The following is a 19,431-nucleotide window of genomic DNA, read 5'->3' as shown; positions in this document are numbered from 1 at the left end:
TTTAGATTTTACTATAGTCGCCAAATTTATTCTTTAATATAAATAGTTGTTTTACATAATCTCGAGTTACTTTTGGTCTAAAACTAAAAGATTTTCAGGAGCTCATTCTCTCTCTCTCTCTCTCTCTCTCTCTCTCTCTCTCTCTCTCTCTCTCTCTCTCTCTCTCTCATTCCCACTTACTCCTTAACCATGAACAATAAGAGAAATGATAAAAACTGAAATGCTGAGAATGCCTTGCATTGGATATAATTGATTTATGGTGTAAACGTGTATTGGTATTCCAGATGGCAAGTTTTAGGTCACTTAAATGTGATGCAAAAGTCCCTGTAATGTTATTAATTGTTCTGCAAATGATCTGAGTAGTGCTGCATGATAAATCCGACCTCGGCGTCTTCATTGCGGCAACACCACCAACTTATAATTGGCACACTCTGTTGGTAGATGATAATTAAGTCCTGTTTGGTTATAGCAATTTTAAGATTACAAATATATGCACCCTTTTACTTAAAAAAAGAGCAATGGCATTCCACCAGACCAGGGAGCTCATTTATGAAGCTCTTGTCTTTATACAAAGATTTTGGGATTTATCTTGACCAGTATGGACTCTCAGGTGTTACCTATTTAACTAACGCAGTTAGGGGTCTGAAACTTACATAACATGGGCGCTGCTGGCTAGAAGACCAATGATCCACTAATCAGGATGCCGACAAATCTATCTGCAGTCCAATCTTAATAAGTGTTCCCGTCCCTGCTCCAGCACCACCAGTTCCCATCACCCCAATCCCTGTCCCCGAGGAGGTCCAGGACTGTCCAACCCCCGATCCTTTCCCCTTAGGGGAGGAGGAGCTCGAATGAGACCCTTCGGAGATTTCCCCGATGGCCCCATTGGACTCCCTCGGGCTCCCTGTTGTCCCCCGTCCATTCCCTTCCTGTCTCCTATGTCTGCTCTTCGTCCCTTTGTGCATCCTGTGTTCATTACTGGTCCTATTGTTCCTGCTGTTGGTGTTTCCCCTGTATCTGGTGTCAGTGGTTGTCCTGCTTCTTGTCCCTGTGCCTGTTTGCTGTGTCCGTCCTGTTTCCGGTGCCCCGTTGATGTTTTGCTCTTTGCTGTTGGTTTCCAGTCTCATCAGTCGCCTCCCTTGAGGAGCGCCCGGAGTGCACACCTTTTGGGGGGGGGGGGTTCTGTCACGCCCGATCCTTCTGTGTGCCATGCCTCCCTCATTAACCTTGTGTGAAATCCCGGTGTCATCAGCTGTTTCTTGTTATTTCTAATTAGTCTTGTGTATTTAAGTCCACGTCAGTCTGTATCCCCAGTTCCGTCATTAACGTCTCGATCGTATTGTGCCCTGTCTGACTGTTTGCTCTAAGTATAGTCTTAGTCTGAATAATTTTGTTTTAATTTAATTGTTTAATTTAATAAGAGGGTTTGGAAAAGAAGACGAAGGACTAGGATTCAAACTTGGGGGATCCTGCTGCCATAATGACATCAACGTACCCTAGCACCATGACAACGGGCTCTTCATTACCCAAAATGGCAACATGGCTCAAATGTGTTGGAATTCAATACTGTAATGCACTACCTTATAGCTGAATAATAAATGGGTTTTGCTTTGCGTTGCTCTTAATGATTCTGCGGTGTGAGTCTCTCCGACATTGCGGGCTTACCCGGGCGGAAGCTCTGTGGCCTCTACTAGAAAAGGGGCCTCAGCTAAACCTGGAGCTGCCACCCAGCCCAAATCAAAAAAATTAATGTGATTTTTTTTTCTGTATTTTCATGTCATTTCTAGACCAATATCCCCCCGCCATCCATCTACCCAATCCATCCATTCATTCATTCATATATATATATATAGTGTGTATATATATGGAAAAAAGCTGTCAGGTAATCTTATGGCCAACACCTTACATGTTTAACCCAAATTTTAATTTAGCACATACAGTACTGTGCAAAAGTCTAAGGCAGTCCAAAGAAACATTTAAAGTTGTTTATCTGGCTAGCAAGTGTACTTAGTCTTAGAACAAAAAACACAATTTAACATTAGAACATGTGCAAATTAAGAGTAACGCAATAAAAACTAGTAATTTCTTAATTACTGATATCTAGTTGGACGGCTAGATGAACACCGCTTCAGTTCCCAAATTTTTCCTCAGGAGCACTTCAGCCGTTCCATGATTGTTAAATTTCACTAACGGGTCAATTAAATAATTAAATATATTGGTTTAAAAAGTCAGTGACAGATTGAGAAGTTGTATGAGGTGTGCTGTCATAAAAGGTCATCCTTAACAGGAACCATCATCACTTGTTCGACTGTCGGCAACTGGAGGAGTCTGGTTTCACGGCTAAGATGTATGCCATGGACCACATCAGGAGTGCAAGTGTGAATAGAGGTTCTTTGCAACCTTTCTCAGTTTTCATAAAGCATTTGACTCGAAGTTACCCTGTGGGACATCCGGAGACTTTGCGGGATCCCCCTGAAGTTGCTGCACGTCATGGCTTACCTGTACACTGGTACTGTGAGTGCTGTGCAGAGAACAGAGAATCTCTGCGTTCTTCTCAGTTGATTCTGGCGTTCACCAGGGGTGTGTTCTTCCTCCTACTCTGTTCCTACTCACTTGTGGGGCATCTGTTGGTGAAGAAAGATTTACTGATCTTGCTGACGATGCTGTAATCTTTGCGGAGTAAAGGGAGGCTCTGATTGGGGCCCCGAGAAACTGAGCGAGGAGTCTGAGTAACGGGAATTGCGGGTGTCCTGGATTCATGTCTCTGGTGACTCTTCTTATGATGTCAGCAGAGGGGTTGGGAGAGCATGCGGTTTCATGGGGTCACTGGAAAAGGGCGTGTGGCGCTCCCGATATCTCTGCATGAGGACGATGATCTTTAGAGTCCTGCTACTCCCTGTCTTGCTGTGTGGCTGTGACACAGAGATGCTATCCAGTGAGCGGAGACGAAGACTGGACTCCTTCGGTACTATGCCTCTTCCATACTTCCATACAACCGTACTCCTTCTAGTATGTTATTGCTTAATTATTCACTATTTTTATGTTTTTTTTCTCTATTAGATCTTTATTTTTAAGCACAAACTAGGGAGCAGGGAGAGAAGCATTTCACTGCACTCTAAAAACACTGGGTTATAAACCACCAAACTGGGTTAACTGGCAACCCAGAGCTGGGAACATGGATTATTTGACCCAGCTTCGAGGGTTATCCCTTCCTTTGCAATGGTGAAAAAAAGAACAGGATATATATATTTTGCACTTTCTACTATCTTCCACATTCCATTATTTATTCCACACCATAGATAAATTTGACAAATTTTGACATAAATGTTCTACAGTGGGGGCGGCCTGGTGGTGCAGTGGTTAGCACTGTTGCCTCACACCTCGGGGACCCGGGTTCGAGTCTCCGCCCAGGTCACATGTGTGTGGAGTTTGCATGTTCTCCCCATGTCGTCGTGGGGTTTCCTCCGGGTACTCCATCCTGGATTGTTCCCTGCCTCGTGCCCATTGCATCCGGGATAGGCTCCGGACCCCCTGCGACCCAGTAGGATAAGCGGTTTGGAAAATGGATGGGTGGATGTTCTACAGTGAAATATATGACTCTTGGTGAGACATAGTAATGAAGTACAGATGCTCCTCTACTTAAATATTTTATACATATGAATGAAGAGGACTGTAACTCCAAATTGTGTTCATTGGGCTCCCGTTTCCTTTCTGCAAAATCAATTTTTTTTTCTTCTTTGTGCCAATTCTGGGTAGTACGACTTCTGGCCGAAACTCCCAGCATCCTAATTCTTTGTATTTGTCTATACCCTTAAAACGATGTTGAATAATGACTTGCAAACATTTCAAGTGTTACGGCAAATGCAGGAAAGCAGGCAAGCAGGCAATGGGAGCTGTAAATGCGAGCAGACAGGGTTTATTAACGAGACAAAGACCTCACTCACAAGCAACATTAATGACAGACCTGGGGATACGGACTCAGATGTGGACTTAAATACATAGAATCACTCAGAAATAACATGGGACAGCTGAATACAATCAGGAATTTACATGAGGTGTCGAGGGGGGTGTGGCACACAGAGGATCGTACGAGCAGGTCATGACATCAAGTTACGAACGGCCGTTCGAAACGTATCTCAGTCGCAAGTAGAGGAGCGTCTGTAATAGAAAAACTGTATTGTAAACATAAGATCAAATTATCACATGAAATGAAACAGGTATGGGCAGTTTTGTAAGATTTTGTAAAGTTATATGCATGGTGGCATTTTGTGTGTGTGTGGGTGAATTCTGAGATTAATGGTGAGATTTATGTCTGCCCATTTGACTTGGCACATGCCTACATATTTTTTTTTGTATCTCGTGCTCATTTCTTACACGTCACATTCTTCTGATCTTACCAGACATTCTCTCTCAATATTACAGTGTTTCTGTTTAACAAATTCTTATCTCTACTTACAGTTGTGGCCAAAAATTTTTGAGAACAATAGGGAAAGTGGAAAACAAAGAAATGAAAGAATGAAAGCCACATGACAACGGAGGAGAGCAACCAAAAACTCAGAAGTAGGGATAAAAAAAGTGGGGTCTAAGGTCAACTGGCTGCTCAGCCCCCCGGCATGCGAACATCATAAAAAAATAGAGTGGGCTTGCTTGCTAAAATCAAGATGTAAACTGTGGTCAAGGTCAAAGCCAAAGTCCATCAACGTCCAACGTTCCCCATGCCGGCCAGTATCGAGCAGCAGATGAAAGTCTGCACCCACAGTGTTATAGTCACATCCATGATGTCACTTCCTTGGGACTGAACAAGGACTCTAGCTTGGTGGTGGACACCTTCTGGACATATGGGAAGGAAGGCAGAGAACAGGATGGGTCAGAACATGCATTGACATATTAATGGACAAGCATATTAGATAGAAATGAGATGTACAGCAGCACCAGCAGCCATAGTTACGGTGTGTTAGGTATTATATTATGGGTAAGCTAAACTAAAGTAATAGGTATTCAACTGAGATTTAAAGACTGAGACCAAGGCAGAGTTTGCTCAGGAATGGCAGCAGGCAGGTGTGAGTGCATCAGAAGTTGATTATCAGCATGCCAGGGCAAATTGCAGAGGTCTTGAAAAACAAGGGCTAACACTGCAAATATGAAATGCTTGTAATTATACTTCAGTATGACGTAAAACTGCATCTGGCCCTGCAAGTGATCCTCCAACTTGTAGGGAACAATTTTTTTGGGGTCAGTGGCAGGATTGGCACTCCAGCCACTGTAAAACTACTCACAACTACTCGATACAAACAAGCATGATACTCTTCTGCTCGCTGTGGGAGTAGCTCTGCTGCAGCTGCCCGCAGGAAGGCTGCATGCACCATGAAGTGGATGGGGGAAAGCCTTCGGGAGCCTCATCCCCGGATAAGTCGAAACCGTTGGAGAGCTAATAGGATCAGGCTTGTTGGGGATCGGGGTTGGTGTGGTGCTGAGGCGTCGCCTGCTGCATGGCGCCACTTAGATCCCAGTTTGAAGCGACTCATCCACGTAGGTGCATGGAACGTCTTGTCTCTCCAGCAAGATGTGGTAATTCATCTGCTGTTGGACTAGCTTCGTAAACTCCGCGTTTTGGTGGCAACACTCTCTGAGGTACGCAGACTGGAGAGTGGTCAGATCTCTGTAGGTGGATATACCTACTTTTGGTCTGGTCAGTCTGATGGCTGCCATACTCAGGGAATAGCGGTTGCCGTAGCGGATCAGGTCTTTCCGATGGTGTCTGATGTCACTCCTTTCACTGAGTGTATTATGAGACTCAGGCTAAGGCACTCCTTGGGTGTCTTGTCTGTTGTTTCAGTGTATGCTCTGACCGCAGTGAGTGATGTCATATTGAGGAAGACGTTTTACTCTCAACTTTGTTCGGTGTTTGAAGGCTGCCCACGAGGTGACACTCCTCTGCTCCATGTTCCTTGACTTTGTGAAAGGTCAGGGACTGTGAGTCGCTGGATCCTGGTTCCAAGGGCAACGCATCGTGGTACTTGGTATTCCAATACTGGTGGTGCGGTAAAGGAGATCGATCACATCCTCGTGGGCAGATGCTGGAGGCTCCTGTAGGACTGCAGGGTCTACAGAAGTGCCCAGTTTATGAATTCTGACCACAGACTTGTTGTTACTAATCTGAAGATTCAGCTTAGATCCAGTAGGTTAATACCTACTAGGAGAACAAGGCTGGATTTAACCAGACTCCAAGATCAAGCTATTTCTGATGAGTTTGCAGGCAATTTGTGTGAAGAACTTGCAGATTTTCATGTGACTGCTGACTCTAATGTGATGTGGGGGACCTTCCGCTATAAGACCCTGAAGGTTACCGAGTGTTGTGTTGGTGTTGCCAGTGTTCCCAGAAAGAGGTATTTCATCTCACAGGGCACCATGGATATTATTGAGAGGAGTCGCAGTGCTCGACTCCAGTCTGTACCTGGAACTGAGATGGGCAGCTGTAAGGGCTCTGAGGGCGGATAAGGAAGCGTTTGTTATACAAATCTGTGAGTAGGTGACACACCATTTGTGGTCTACTTACCCACGTCCTGCTTACAGAGGAATCGAAGAATTACGCACATCTGAATCTGTTCCTCGGAGACTTGCAGTCAAGGCGAGTGATGGAACGGTTCTTACAGATGACACTGCAGTTGCTGAGTTGGCTACTTTGAGCAGGTGTTTAAAGCTGACCCTCCAGCCAGGATGTTGGACATATCTGGGTCCACGGTTCTTGAAGGTGACCCTACGATACGCTGTGAACCACCCAATCTTACTGAGATTGCATGGTTGATGAATAAGCAGGGAGAAGGGAAGGCCGCAGGGATCTGTAGTATCATGGAGGAACTTCTCCAGGCTGGTGGTAAGGTTGTCCTCCTGGCATTGCAGGCAATCTTAGCTTCCATTTGGGAGTCAGGTGTCATCCCAACTGACTGGAAAACAGGACTTGTAGTCCCTATTTGAAAAGGGAAGGGTGATCGCCTGGATTGTAGCAACTGCAGGGGAATAACACTGCTTTCAGTGCCGGGTAAGGTCCTTGCTAGGGTCATCCTTAACAGGATCTGTGATCACTTGCTTGTCTGTCAGCGACCGGAGCAGTCTAGTTCTATGCCTAAGAAGTCTAGCATCGATTATATCTTTGCCCTGAGGGTTCTCATCGAGCGCAAGTGCGAATATCGGCAGAGGTTCTTTACAGCCTTTGTAAATTTTTATAAAGTGTTAAACTCAGTTGATGGAGTTGCACTGTGGGGCATCCTGAGACTTCACAGGATCCCCTCGAAGTTCCTCAATATGGCCTATACACTGGTACTGCAGAGGGGAGGGAGAACCTTTGTGGTCTTCCCAGTTGATTCACTGGAAAGGGGTGTGTGGCGTTCCCAATATCTTCGCAAGAGGATGAAGGTCCAAGTCTTTAGAGTCCTGGTGCTTCCTGTCTTGCTGTATGGCTGTGAGGCATGGACTATATCCAGTGACCTGAGATGAAGACTGGACTCCTTTGGTATTGTGACTCTTTGGAGAATCCTTAGGTGACTTTATGTCGAATGAGTGGTTACTAGAGGAGTCCTGAATGAGTAAGGGAGGTACGGCACAGTTATGGCACTAATGTGGCACATTTCCCTAAGGATGATCCGGCTCACAGGATCCTCATTGCTGAGGATCCAAGTGGCTGGACCAGGCTAAGGGGACGCCTATGTAACATCTGGCTACAGCAGATGTATGGCCATTTCCAAAGGATACGACTGGACCGTGTATCTGCCTGGGGAATCGCCGGCCAGGATCATGAGGAGTTTCGCTGTGTGGAGGGTGCGGTAACGCAAACCCGACTTGATCTGATACCATACAAACATCTGACAAAAAGATTTACAAACACTGAAGCAACAGCCTTTGTGAAAACCAATACTTGTGTCATTCTCAAAACTTTTGGCCACGACTGTAGATTCCAGCTTGTAAACATGTGCCATTTATCAAATAATTGTTATGTAACAAAAACTGCTTTATGTAAAATGCTTCCTTGCCTCTTTACTAAACAAAATATGTTCAATTGTTTCGTAATGGAACTGAAATGCCCGATACTGAAATATACTGAAGAGTCAAAACATAACTACCCCCACATGATGCAAATAACATTTTATACCTTGTTAAAATTAGCCCATGTCTTTTGATGGTAAGCCAACATTTTTTGCTCAGTAATGATGGGGATGACACCATGCATATTGAGACCAAGACTTTGCAGGGGTGAAGACTAAGTTAAGAGTGAGACTTTGGGGGGGATTAAAACGAAGTCAAGACCAAGAGCAGAAAAAGTCTGTTTTCAAGAGCAAGGTTTTAATCACACTTATTTAAGTAATATCTCCACCCTACGGGAGAGCTACTGTAGCATAAATTGCGGAAAATGTGGCTATGATGGAATAGTGTCAGAACACACAGTGCATTGCGACTTGATGTGTATGGGGCTACATAACTCCAGACTGGTCAGAGTGCCCATGCTGACCCATGTCCACCAGAAAAAGCACTAGTAATGGGCAAGTGAGTGTCAGAACTGGACCATGAAGCAGTGGAAGAAGATGGTCTGGTCTGATGAGTCACATTTTCTGTTGCATCATGTGGACTGCTTTTTGTGTGTTATTCACCAGAATGCACTATGGGAACAAGGCAAGCTAGCAGAGCATTCATGCATGCATTTGTGCATTCATGTGGATATTACTTTAACACATACCTTAGCTAAATATTGTTTCAGACTAAGTACACTGCACTGGGGATGGGCCGATCCACATTTTCTCAGTTCTGATCCGATTCCGATTCAAAACTGCTGATACCAATTCGAGAGATTTAATATTTCGATATAATAGATGTATTTAATATATATTTATACTTTATATAATATTAGTATTCTTTAAAACTAGCAAATACAAATGAAAAAATGTATGACAAAAATCTTTAATTAGGCTACTAAAGACATGCATAACGTACCACTCCACCTCATTTGTTTGAACTATTTTTTGAGCCATTTGCAGTTCAATTTGAATATCTTCCAAGCGAGGATACACAAGTGGCAAATGTTTAGAATGGCCCACAATTTTTCTCCCTCTGGCAACAGCGTCACTTACACTTTGCTGCAATAGCAGCGCTCGTGTATAACAAGCTGTAGCGAGTGTGTAAAACAGCCCAAGCTGGCGACTCCCAAATCATCCACTGTTTTTTCATATTACTCACATTGTTTCACATAGTTGCGTGTGCATTGTTTAGTGGGATTTTCCACTACACGCTACTTCCACCTCTCATAACTTTGTTTTTACTGCTGTGCCGCTATTTGTTGTTAAAAGCGTAAAATGCTTCCAAATTGTCACCCCCTTATCTGATGTTCTCGTAGGCTCCTCGTACTGCAAGATCATGCACGTGATGTCACAAGAGGCAAAGTCACCGTGCTCACACCAACTGAGTGGCAGAAAAACTGAATAGCAGTGTTAGCGTTCAAGACATCTCTAAAATGGGAAAGAGCTGTCCTGCGACTGATTGTACAAATTGATTTAACAAGAAATAGGACATACCTTTTTACAGACTGCCAAAAACTAAATAAGTATCGGACATCCCGGGACAGATCGCCAACCCATCGCAGGCCACAGGCACGGCCGAACACGAAGTCATGAAAAGGGGATTACACCCTTAATGATTTTGGGAATAAGCAAAATATGGAGCATGTACTCTTCAATTTGTATTGTGAACCTAACTGAAATTCACAGAATATCTTTTTTAGCTTTCTATGCCTATATTTAGTCATTCTCAGAAAACATGAGATTTTTTTTGATAAAAGGTATATAAAACATTATCTTTGGCTGAGATTGAATGATTTTTGAACATTTTAGCTGAAAAAAAGTCTTGCCAATGTTGGAGATACTAAACACAAAGCTTCCGTGTTCCAATGATCCCACGAGCTAAGTTGCCTGGGGCTTTAAGCCCATGGTAGGGTCACCCAAGGCAAACAGGTCCTGGGTGAGGAACCAGCAAAGTGCAGCTCAAAAGACCCCTTATGATGAATAAAAACATGGATTCACGTTTTCCCTCTCCCAGACGTGGGTCACTGGGCACCCCCCCTGGAGCCAGGCATGGGGGTGGGGCTCGATTGTGAGCACCTGGTGGCCAGGCCTGCACCCATGGGGCCTGGTCAGGCACAGCCTGAAGAAGGCACGTGGGTCCCCCCTCCAATGGGCTCACCACCTGTAGGAGAGGCCAAAGGGGTCGGGTGCAGTGCGAATTGGGCAGTGGCTGAGGGCGGGGACCTTGGCGGTCCAATCCTCGGCTGCAGAAGCTAGCTCTAGGGCAGGGGTCTCCAACTCCGGTCCTGGAGGGCTACCGTCCAGTACGTTTTCTATCCCACTTGGCTTCTGATGAGCCACACCTGTTCCTGATATTTACCTGAGAACAGGTGTGGCTCATCAGAAACCAGGTAGGATAGAAAACCTACTGGACGGTCGCCCTCTAGGACCGGAGTTGGAGACCCCTGCTCTAGGGATATGGAATGTCACCTCTCTGGTGAGGAAGGAGCTGGTGCGTGAGGTTCCGACTAGATATAGTCAGACTCATCTGGACGCAGGGCTTGGGCTCTGGAACCAGTCTCTTTGAAGGGGGTTGGGCCCTCTTCCACTCTGGAGTTGCTCACTTGGGGAGGCGTCGAGCAGGGGTGGGCATACTTATTGCTCCTTGGCTGGGCGCCTGTACATTGGGGTTTACTGTGGTGGACGAGAGGGTAGCCACCCTTCACCTTCAGGTTTGGGGACGGGACCTGACTGTTGTTTGCGCTTACGCGCCAAACAGCAGTTCAGAATACCCACCCTTTTTGGAGTCCTTGGAAGGGGTGTTGGAGAATGGCTCCTCCCGGGGACTCGCTTGTTCTGCTGGGGGACGTCAATGCTCACGTAGGCAATGACAGTGAGACCTGGAGGGGCGTGATTGGGAGGAATGCCCCTCCTGATCTGAACCCGAGTGGTGTTTTGTTATTGAACTTCAGTGCTTCACACGTATTGTCCATAATGAACACCATGTTCAAGCATAAGGGTGTCTATATGTGCACTTGGCACCTGGACACCCTAGGCCGCAGTTCAATGATCGACTTGTGGCCGCATGTATTGGACACTTGGGTGAGGAGAGGGGCGGAGCTGTCAATCGATCACCACCTGGTGGTGGGTTGGCTCCGCTGGTGGGGGAGGAAGCCGGTCAGACCTGGCAGACCCAAGCATATAGTGCGGGTCTGCTGGGAACGTCTGGCAGAATCCCCTGTCAGAAGGAGCTTCAAGTCCTACCTCTGGCTGAACTTCGCCGTGAGGCGGGGGACATTGAGTTCGAATGGGCCATATTCCGCGCCTCCATTGTGGAGGCTGACCAGAGCTGTGGCTGTAAGGTGGTCGGTGCCTGTCGTGGCGGCAATCCTTGAACCTGCTGGTGGACGCCGGCGGTGAGGGATGCCGTCAAGCTGAAGAAGGAGTCCTATCAGGCCTTTTTGGCCTGTGGGACTCCGGACGCAACTGATGAGTACCGGCGGGCCAAGTGGAACATGGCTTTGGCAGTCACTTAGGCAAAAACTCGGGTATAGGAAGAGTTTGGCGAGGCCATGGAGAACGACTTCTGGACGGCCTCGAGGAGATTCTGATCCACCATCCGGCGGCTCAGGACAGGAAAGCAGTGCAACATTAACACTGTTTATGGTGGGGATGGTGCACTGCTGACCTCAGCAATGCTTCGAAGACCTCCTCAATCCCACCAACATGCCTTCCAATGAGGAAGCAGAATCTGGGGACTTGGGGGTGGACTCACCTATCTCTGGGGCGGAGGTCCTGAGGTGGTTAAAAAACTCCTTAGTGGCCGGGCCCCAGGGGTGGATGAAATCCGCCTGGAGTTCCTCAAGGCTCTGGATGTTGCAGGGCTGTCTTGGTTGGCAGGCATCTGCAGCATCGTGTGGACATCGGGGGCAGTGCCTCTGGATTGGCAGACCGGGGTGGTGGTCCCCCTCTTCAAGAAAGGGGACCGGAGGGTGTGTTCCAACTATAGGGGATCACACTCCTCAGCCTCTCTGGTAAGGTCTATTCAGGGGTTCTGTAGAGGAGGGTCTGTTGGATTGTCTAATTCTCGGATTCAGGAGGAGGAGTGTGGTTTTCGCCATGGCCATGGAACAGTGGACCAGCTCTATACTCTCGGCAGGGTCCTGGAGGGTGCGTGGAGTTTGCCCAACCAGTCTACATGTGCTTTGTGGACTTGGAGAAGGCATTCGACCATGTACCTCGGGGAGTCCTGTGAGGAGTGCTCCCGGAGTACGGGGTGCCAGGCTACCTTAGAAGGGCTCTTCGGTCCCTGTACAACCGGTGTCAGAGCTTGGTCCGCATTGTAGGCAGTAAGTCGGACTCGTTTCCGGTGAGGATTGGACTTTGTTGCCCTTTGTTACCGATTCTGTTCATAACTTTTATGGACAGAATTTCTAGGTTGAGGGTGTCCAGTTTAGTGACCTCAGGATTAAGTCTCTGTTTTTTGCAGATGATGTGGTTCTGTTGGCCTCATTAGACCGTGACCTTCGGCTCTCACTGGAGCAGTTCACAGTCGAGTGTGAAGCGGCTGGGATGAAATCTGAAACCATGGTCCTCAGTTGGAAAAGAGTGGAGTGCTCTCTCCGTGTCGGGGAGGTAGTTCCCCAAGTGGAGGATTTTAAGTAGTGCTGTGTTGATACAATCGATTCTCTGATTCTTAATTGATAATCATAATAATTCCTAAAGACCGATTCGTACGTCCAAAGATCAGCAGCATTTCAGGTTCAGAACGGACAAATGGACAGTGATTTGCAAGGCATGCCAAATGGAGGTGAAGGAAATAGTTTAAAATGTTCTGTTTACATGTTCACACTTTAAACTTTGTTTTTCATTTTGTAACTGAAATAAAATAGCATTTGTCTTCAACAGCAACAGCTTTTGGATGAATTCTTAATGTCATATTTTTAATAATGCCCTAGGTTAGAGTCCCAATAACAGTCCATTGATGAAGGTATAGACACCTTTGGTGTCCTCTTTTGGTTGTCCTGGATCTGTTCAGTAATTCTGTCCAACAGCATTCTTGGAGGGGGATTGGTCCTTACAGCCACCTTTAACAATGAATACTTCATTAATTTGTCATTGAATGTCAATATAATACTAGTATTAATATGTTGCACAATTACACAGTCATGTAATTAAGGTAATAGCTAAAAAAACTGTTTTAAAAACACTGACCCAAATCAATATTGTATCAGATCGGAACAGACTGGATCGAATCGTGATAATCGATTCTAAATCTTGAGAATCTGAATCGAATCGATTCTTAAAATTTGATTCAAATTTTTGATTCAACACTAAGTTTAAGTATCTCGTGGTCTTGTTCATGAGTGAGGGAAGGATGGAACGGGAGATCAACAGGCAGACCAGTAGTGATGCGGGCACTCCATTGGTCTATCATGGTGAAGAAGGAGCTGAGCCAAAAGGCAAATCTCTCGATTTACCAGTCGATCTACGTTCCTACCCTCACCTATGGTCATGAGCTTTGGGTAGTGACCGAAAGAACGAGATCGCGAGTACAAGCGGCTGAAATGAGTTTCCTCTGCAGGGTGGCTGGGTTCTCCCTTAGAGATAGGGTGAGGAGCTCAGTCATTCGGGAGGGACTCAGAGTAGAGCAGCTGCTCCTCCGCATTGAGAGGAGCCAGATGAGGTAGCTTGGGCATCTGATTAGGATGCCTCCTGGACGCCTCCCTGGTGAGGTGTTCCGGGCATGTCCCACTGGATAGAGGCCCTGGGGAAGACCCAGGACATGCTGCAGGGACTATGTCTCTCGGCTGGCCTGGGAACGCCTCGGGATTCCCCCGGAGGAGCTGGATGAACTGGCTGGGGAGAGGGAAGTCTGGGTTTCCCTGCTGAGACTGCTGCTCCCATGACCTGACCTTGGATTAGCAGAAAATAATGGATGGATTGATGGAATTTTGTTGCATGTAACTGTATTTTTGCTCAATTTTGTTGTTTCTTCTTTTTTTCCTGAAAATATATAACAAAAATACTTTTGTTTTTTACAGAAATATATAATTAAATTACCTCTACATTTTAGAAAATGAAGTTGTATCATTTGAATGTGTCTTCAACCTAATATTAAAAATTAGAGAAAATTCATACTGTATGTTACAGTTATGAGTTCATAAGAATGACCTATGTTGGATTTAAGAACGAATCCATATACTTTTGGAACTTCAGCTTTTTCTCACTTATCTTTTTAAACAGTTCTGTAAACAAACAAATATGCCTAACCAATTTACAACTGTATGTATGGTAGAAATGTTACTATTATTAGTAGCATGGACTGAAAGTTTAGAATGCTTATAAAATATTACTGCAATCAACTGCATAAAGTCACTCTTTTATGTTTTAAGTATTTTTTTTATTTAAAATATCACATTCTTATAAATATATCTGAATTCATACATCAATTTTCATGTTATAAAGAAAAAGCTCTTGAATTGTCTGAAACCCACAATAATAATATTGTGCAAAATGCTACAATATTATTAAATATTATTGGATGCTGTTTTATATAAATTACAAAACATGTAGTCCTGTCCTCCCTTTCTCCTCTTATTTCAATCTCCTAGAGCAGAGTCAGTGAACAAAAATATACATCTACTCAATTCAAATACATTAATGTGTAAAATAAATTTATAGCTACCTATTTTTATTACAGTCAACACATTGGTATCCTGTTTCATAATATAAATTGAGTTATCAAATAATTATTTAAAAATGAAAATCACATTGACATCATAGTCTCCCAGAGGAGAACATGTAGCACGACCAGGGGCAGAAGGAAAAGTCTGGCTTCAGTCATTAATGGTGATGAAGCTGAAGCCTGGGTCGTGATACTTCTGCCATTGGGCTTCTGGGTACTTCGGTAGATATTGGTCATCAGCACGGGGTCAGAGGTGTACAGCGACGTGCTGAAAAGGTCAATCTATGAGCATAAACAAAAACGGGGGCATTATGCACTGAACAATTACAGTATTTCCAGGAGGTACATAATTGTATAAATATCGCTGTATGAATTCAGCTGCAAAGGTGCCTAACTAATGAGTTTCAAATAATTAGCTTAACAACTCTATGTTCATTAATTTGCTCTGTATGTCTGTGTACATGTATGATATAATCTAACCAGACATATGCATTGCATTTTAATATACCCAATGGAAGTAAAAATGTGGAACTGTAATAGAAATCACAAATAATAGCATGCACAAATATTCATTTCATGAGTTAATACCTACCAAATTCTTGCTAACTTTGACTGGATCCTTGAATACAGTCCAAATCACAACCTCGTCGCAAGTGGGGGTAGTCAGGGAGCCCAAATAACGGTAATACTTTGTACGGTCCACCCCCACCAGGAGATCATCGAGTGAAAATTGCTGAGTAATGTTTACCTTTTGGCCTGAGGAACAGTGGGTGGGAAATAACGTTACTGATACTTCTGTCACCACATTTGTCCACGTAGGATATGGAAACTGCTTTGATGATAAATGTGTATATTAAATTTTGTGTGAAATTTAAGAATTATAGTGAAAGACAAAAATCTAAGTATAGGCTTGACCTTAGACAGCCCATTTAAAAATGGTTTCATTGTAGGACTCACCACTGTTTGTAATATTGGGCAGGTATGATGTTAAGATTTTCCAGCTCTGTGGCAGGGAGCTGTCATTTTTTTTCTGAAACAACAAATAAGTCAGGGTATGATTTTCAAAAGTCACACACTATTATGTTGATAAGCCTTGTACCGCTCACCTCTATTAAGAAGCCCAAAACTGCCAGACCATTCGAGTCTGTGACGGCAAGGGTCATGTTGCCTTTGAATTCAGACTTCATAGTCACGATATGTATCTGAGGGATATGGAGGAGTAACAGTGTCAAATCAGTCTACAGCACAATTCAGACCAAACCAACCTGGCACAAGGAACAGTTTCATTACCTCCATGGGGTAGTGCTTGCCATCCACGGTGTGTTCTGATCCTGGAACATCACTGCCATTGCCCCAGTGCAGATGGAACTGTTGGACATCGTAGGTCCCGGGGAGCCCCCCACCGCTGATCTTCACAAGCCCGTCTCCAAATGTCACCTTCACTAAGGGTAGTGACAGAGGAGAGCCAACACATGTGCATGCTGTTTGGATACACGTGGTCCACGATCAACCAGTGTTTCCAGCGAATAGCCCACCTGTATGGCCTGAATTCTCTATTGTCGTCATAGTGCTATTGTTACTAAAGCCAGTGAAGTTGAAGGCTATCAGACTTGAGTTCCCTTTAACACTGGTGGTGTTGATATTGAGGGGTGATTGCCGTGTTCCATTACAGAAGCCCAGTGGTTTTGAGACCCAGACATTTTCATCTAAAGAACATGCAAAAGAAAAAAACTAAATCAGATACAAGTCCATCCATCCATGTTCTGCAACCACATGGAACCTGGTGGAGACTTTACCCCTGGTCCTGGCAGTGTGAAGCAATACTGCTAAGCACTGCACCACTGTGCCGCCCCAGGTACAAATTCATTATTAAAAGAAAGAAAAAAAAAAGAACATTGAAGGAAAACACCACACTAGATGTTCTGGACAGAAGGCCAGTCCATGACAGGACATATACAGTCACACACACAATTTAAAGACCAAATTCATGTAACTGCACGATTTTGGACAGTGCAACACAAACCATTACAAGGTTGGAGAACAAAAAAATCTGCTCAAATTGCAACCGATTAAGATGTTACATATAAGATGTACTGTGTTTAAAATATACTGTGTTAACATGCGTCACAAAGATAACTCAAATGTCGTCTAATTGGTGCAACATAAACTTGGTACTCATATTAGCATTTAAAGTTAACGTTGCTTTACATTGCACGGACCAGTGTAATTAGTGCCATTACTTAGACATTACCATTTATTGGGGAAGAAAGGGTAAACAAAGGGTACTTACTGCATGATGCATTATTATAACACCAGTCTGAAAGGAAGACGCATAATTCATTCGATTTTGTCATATAGAAATTTTTATTTTCCATATATACGACAACTGTGTGTAAAGAGAGATTCAATTAGGAAAATGGTTACACTTACGTATTTGGCCAGATTCTCCGTGTGCTAAGGCCACCAACACCGACCCCAAAACAAAAAACGTGTCAAGTGGAGTATTCATCTGAAAAACGATAGGGGAATTCCCTAATTAAAATGCTTTCAATGCATTGGTCACAGTGAAACTACAGAACCATTTCGGTAATCATGTTCTCCGTGTGAAAGACAATAACACAGGCAGGATGGCAGTCTTTACAGGGACGCACGTTTTCTATTACACAAGTTAAAGTTACACGCGTCCCACTTTCCAATAAAGACAAAATGGATTTCTCACATGAAAAACCAGTTGTAATGATAATTTAATTTCCATACAGTTATTCATACGCTAATCCGTTAGGTCTATTTACTAAATACCTGTAGTGGTTAGTTTTTTAATTATTATTATTATTATTATTATTATTATTATTATGGACACTCAAATAAGGATAAATAGTATGCAGGTACACAAAATTCCAGTCGAAGCCTTTTTACTTTATTGTATTATTATCATCATCGTATTAATTTCTTGATCTATATGTGACCACCGGTCAAATGCAGCGTAAAACAAACAAATAAATATTCCTCTTATGGATATTAAATAGTTAGTAATTTGTCGAACTTTTAATATTCGCAGTAGCCAACAACCGTTTATGCATACAAGCAACATAGAAATAAAATCCAAATAATAAGCCTATATAAATATGTAGAATTCAGTTCGAGAGACTAATAGTACAAATGAGTAAACATACCTTTACGCGTCTCCTTTTAGAGTAACTTTTCGCTCAGAAACTTCGTAAGTTCTTCCCCTTATATACAGCTATTCAGTGATGCTATCTCATACTGACATGTGCTATTCTCCATCCCCCGTGAGCAGCGTAACATCTCAAGTGTTATGCAACCGCTAAAAAGAATTCGCCGAGCAATTTCTTGCTATCCAAACAGGTTCTTTAACGTGTTGCTACTTTAATGCTAGGAAGATGTAGTGCTGCTCCTTCGTTCACCCTTAGTAGCAATGCAAAAAATTTCGTTGTAATGAAGCCCCGGTAAGCGCAAACCTCAGGTGTAGTAGCCTAGATCGTCTTCTTTACTTTCTATCTATATAGTACACCACAGTATTACGTTTGTCTGAAAAATATCCCTGACCAGGGTACACGATTGGAAGCTTCATAAATAATTATGTTTCTAGGGCGTAAGTTTAGTTTTAGCACTGGTTGGGATTAAATCAGCCCAGTTCCCCAGTGTCTCTGGTACTCTCTAAATTTTGGTGTCTGAGGAGGGGTGGGGCACAGAGTAAGTCAAGTTATTTGGGGCCCCATCTGAAGAAAACTTAAACTAAGTAATGGAAATCATTGTGCTTAAATGCTATGGGGAGATAACTTGCAGAGGCTGTTTCTGCATTGCTACGATCATACGGATAATGTGGCCCCAAATGAGTTTGCATGTTGGCTTGTGTTTTCATGCCAAACGAGCATCACTGCAAACAGTATATTTATAGGCTAACAACAAACCTACTCATCTGCCTTCCATCACTTTCTGTGTATATTAATAATGAACCTGGGTGGTTTAATCCATCCATGCTGTATTGGTGCCAGACCCTGGTAGGTCACAGTGGAATTACCAGGATGCTGTCCTGAGGTGGGCAATTGGGTATATTGGGTGGACACCAGTATTTTAATTGTGCCTCAGGCAACATAAGCCACAACGCAGGAATACACCTGGAACAGGATGCTAGTCCATTTCAGGACAATTAAAGAGAAAATGTCAAAAAATCACTTCAGGAGATTTCAGGAGGACTGTGTTTTGGTTCCCAAAACTGTAACATTTAATGTAAGTAATGCAAGTGTTCATTATTAATAACCATTGTGTTTAACACCGAGTTATTATTTGAATTACTGCAGCCTAACTCTCAGCTTGATCCAGTGTGGGCAGTCCCCTCTTATTTTTTTTTAACTGATTAATTGTAAAGGAAGCACGCGTTTACTGTCATATGATGCACTGATATGGCTGACAGGTTATCATATGACATTCTTATGCCACATGATTTAAGACGGAGAGGGGATTTTTCAAGCATGACGGTGTGAGGAACAAAATTATCTTCCTTATTCCTGCAATACGTAGTCTACCGTAGACATAACCACCCCTCATGCTCACTTATCACTGCAATCTAATCTATTATCTTCCCTCTTTGTTAAACAGCATTTTTCTGACGCTTTCTGACCACAACGGATCTCATTGCTGAATTTCCATTCCTTTCTATTGTATGTTTATATTGTA

General features: G+C 43.8%; 1 protein-coding gene across 2 annotated transcripts in view; it reads right to left on the bottom strand.

Moving 5' to 3' along the window:
* LOC125741700 (carbonic anhydrase 4-like) overlaps window positions 1–18,006 on the bottom strand; it is a 250,869-nt gene extending 232,863 nt beyond the window's left edge. The window contains exons 1-9 of one of the 2 annotated variants that reach the window (XM_049012941.1): window positions 17,907–18,006; window positions 17,164–17,242; window positions 17,024–17,050; window positions 16,269–16,439; window positions 16,024–16,175; window positions 15,840–15,935; window positions 15,691–15,763; window positions 15,326–15,489; window positions 14,804–15,015 (exon numbers count right to left, since the gene is read on the bottom strand). In XM_049012941.1, the coding sequence (XP_048868898.1) occupies window positions 14,815–15,015; window positions 15,326–15,489; window positions 15,691–15,763; window positions 15,840–15,935; window positions 16,024–16,175; window positions 16,269–16,439; window positions 17,024–17,050; window positions 17,164–17,242 (963 nt within the window). In that variant the 5' untranslated portion in view covers window positions 17,907–18,006 and the 3' untranslated portion in view covers window positions 14,804–14,814. Of the gene's footprint in view, window positions 1–14,802; window positions 15,016–15,325; window positions 15,490–15,690; window positions 15,764–15,839; window positions 15,936–16,023; window positions 16,176–16,268; window positions 16,440–17,023; window positions 17,051–17,163; window positions 17,243–17,906 lie in introns of both variants that reach the window. The other variant, XM_049012940.1, reaches the window with a different exon arrangement.
* Window positions 18,007–19,431: the final 1,425 nt, after the last annotated feature.

The sequence above is a fragment of the Brienomyrus brachyistius genome, chromosome 5 (genome assembly GCF_023856365.1).
Source record: "Brienomyrus brachyistius isolate T26 chromosome 5, BBRACH_0.4, whole genome shotgun sequence".
In the NCBI taxonomy this organism is placed as follows: domain Eukaryota; kingdom Metazoa; phylum Chordata; class Actinopteri; order Osteoglossiformes; family Mormyridae; genus Brienomyrus; species Brienomyrus brachyistius.
This window is presented reverse-complemented; position numbering and strand designations above follow the sequence as displayed.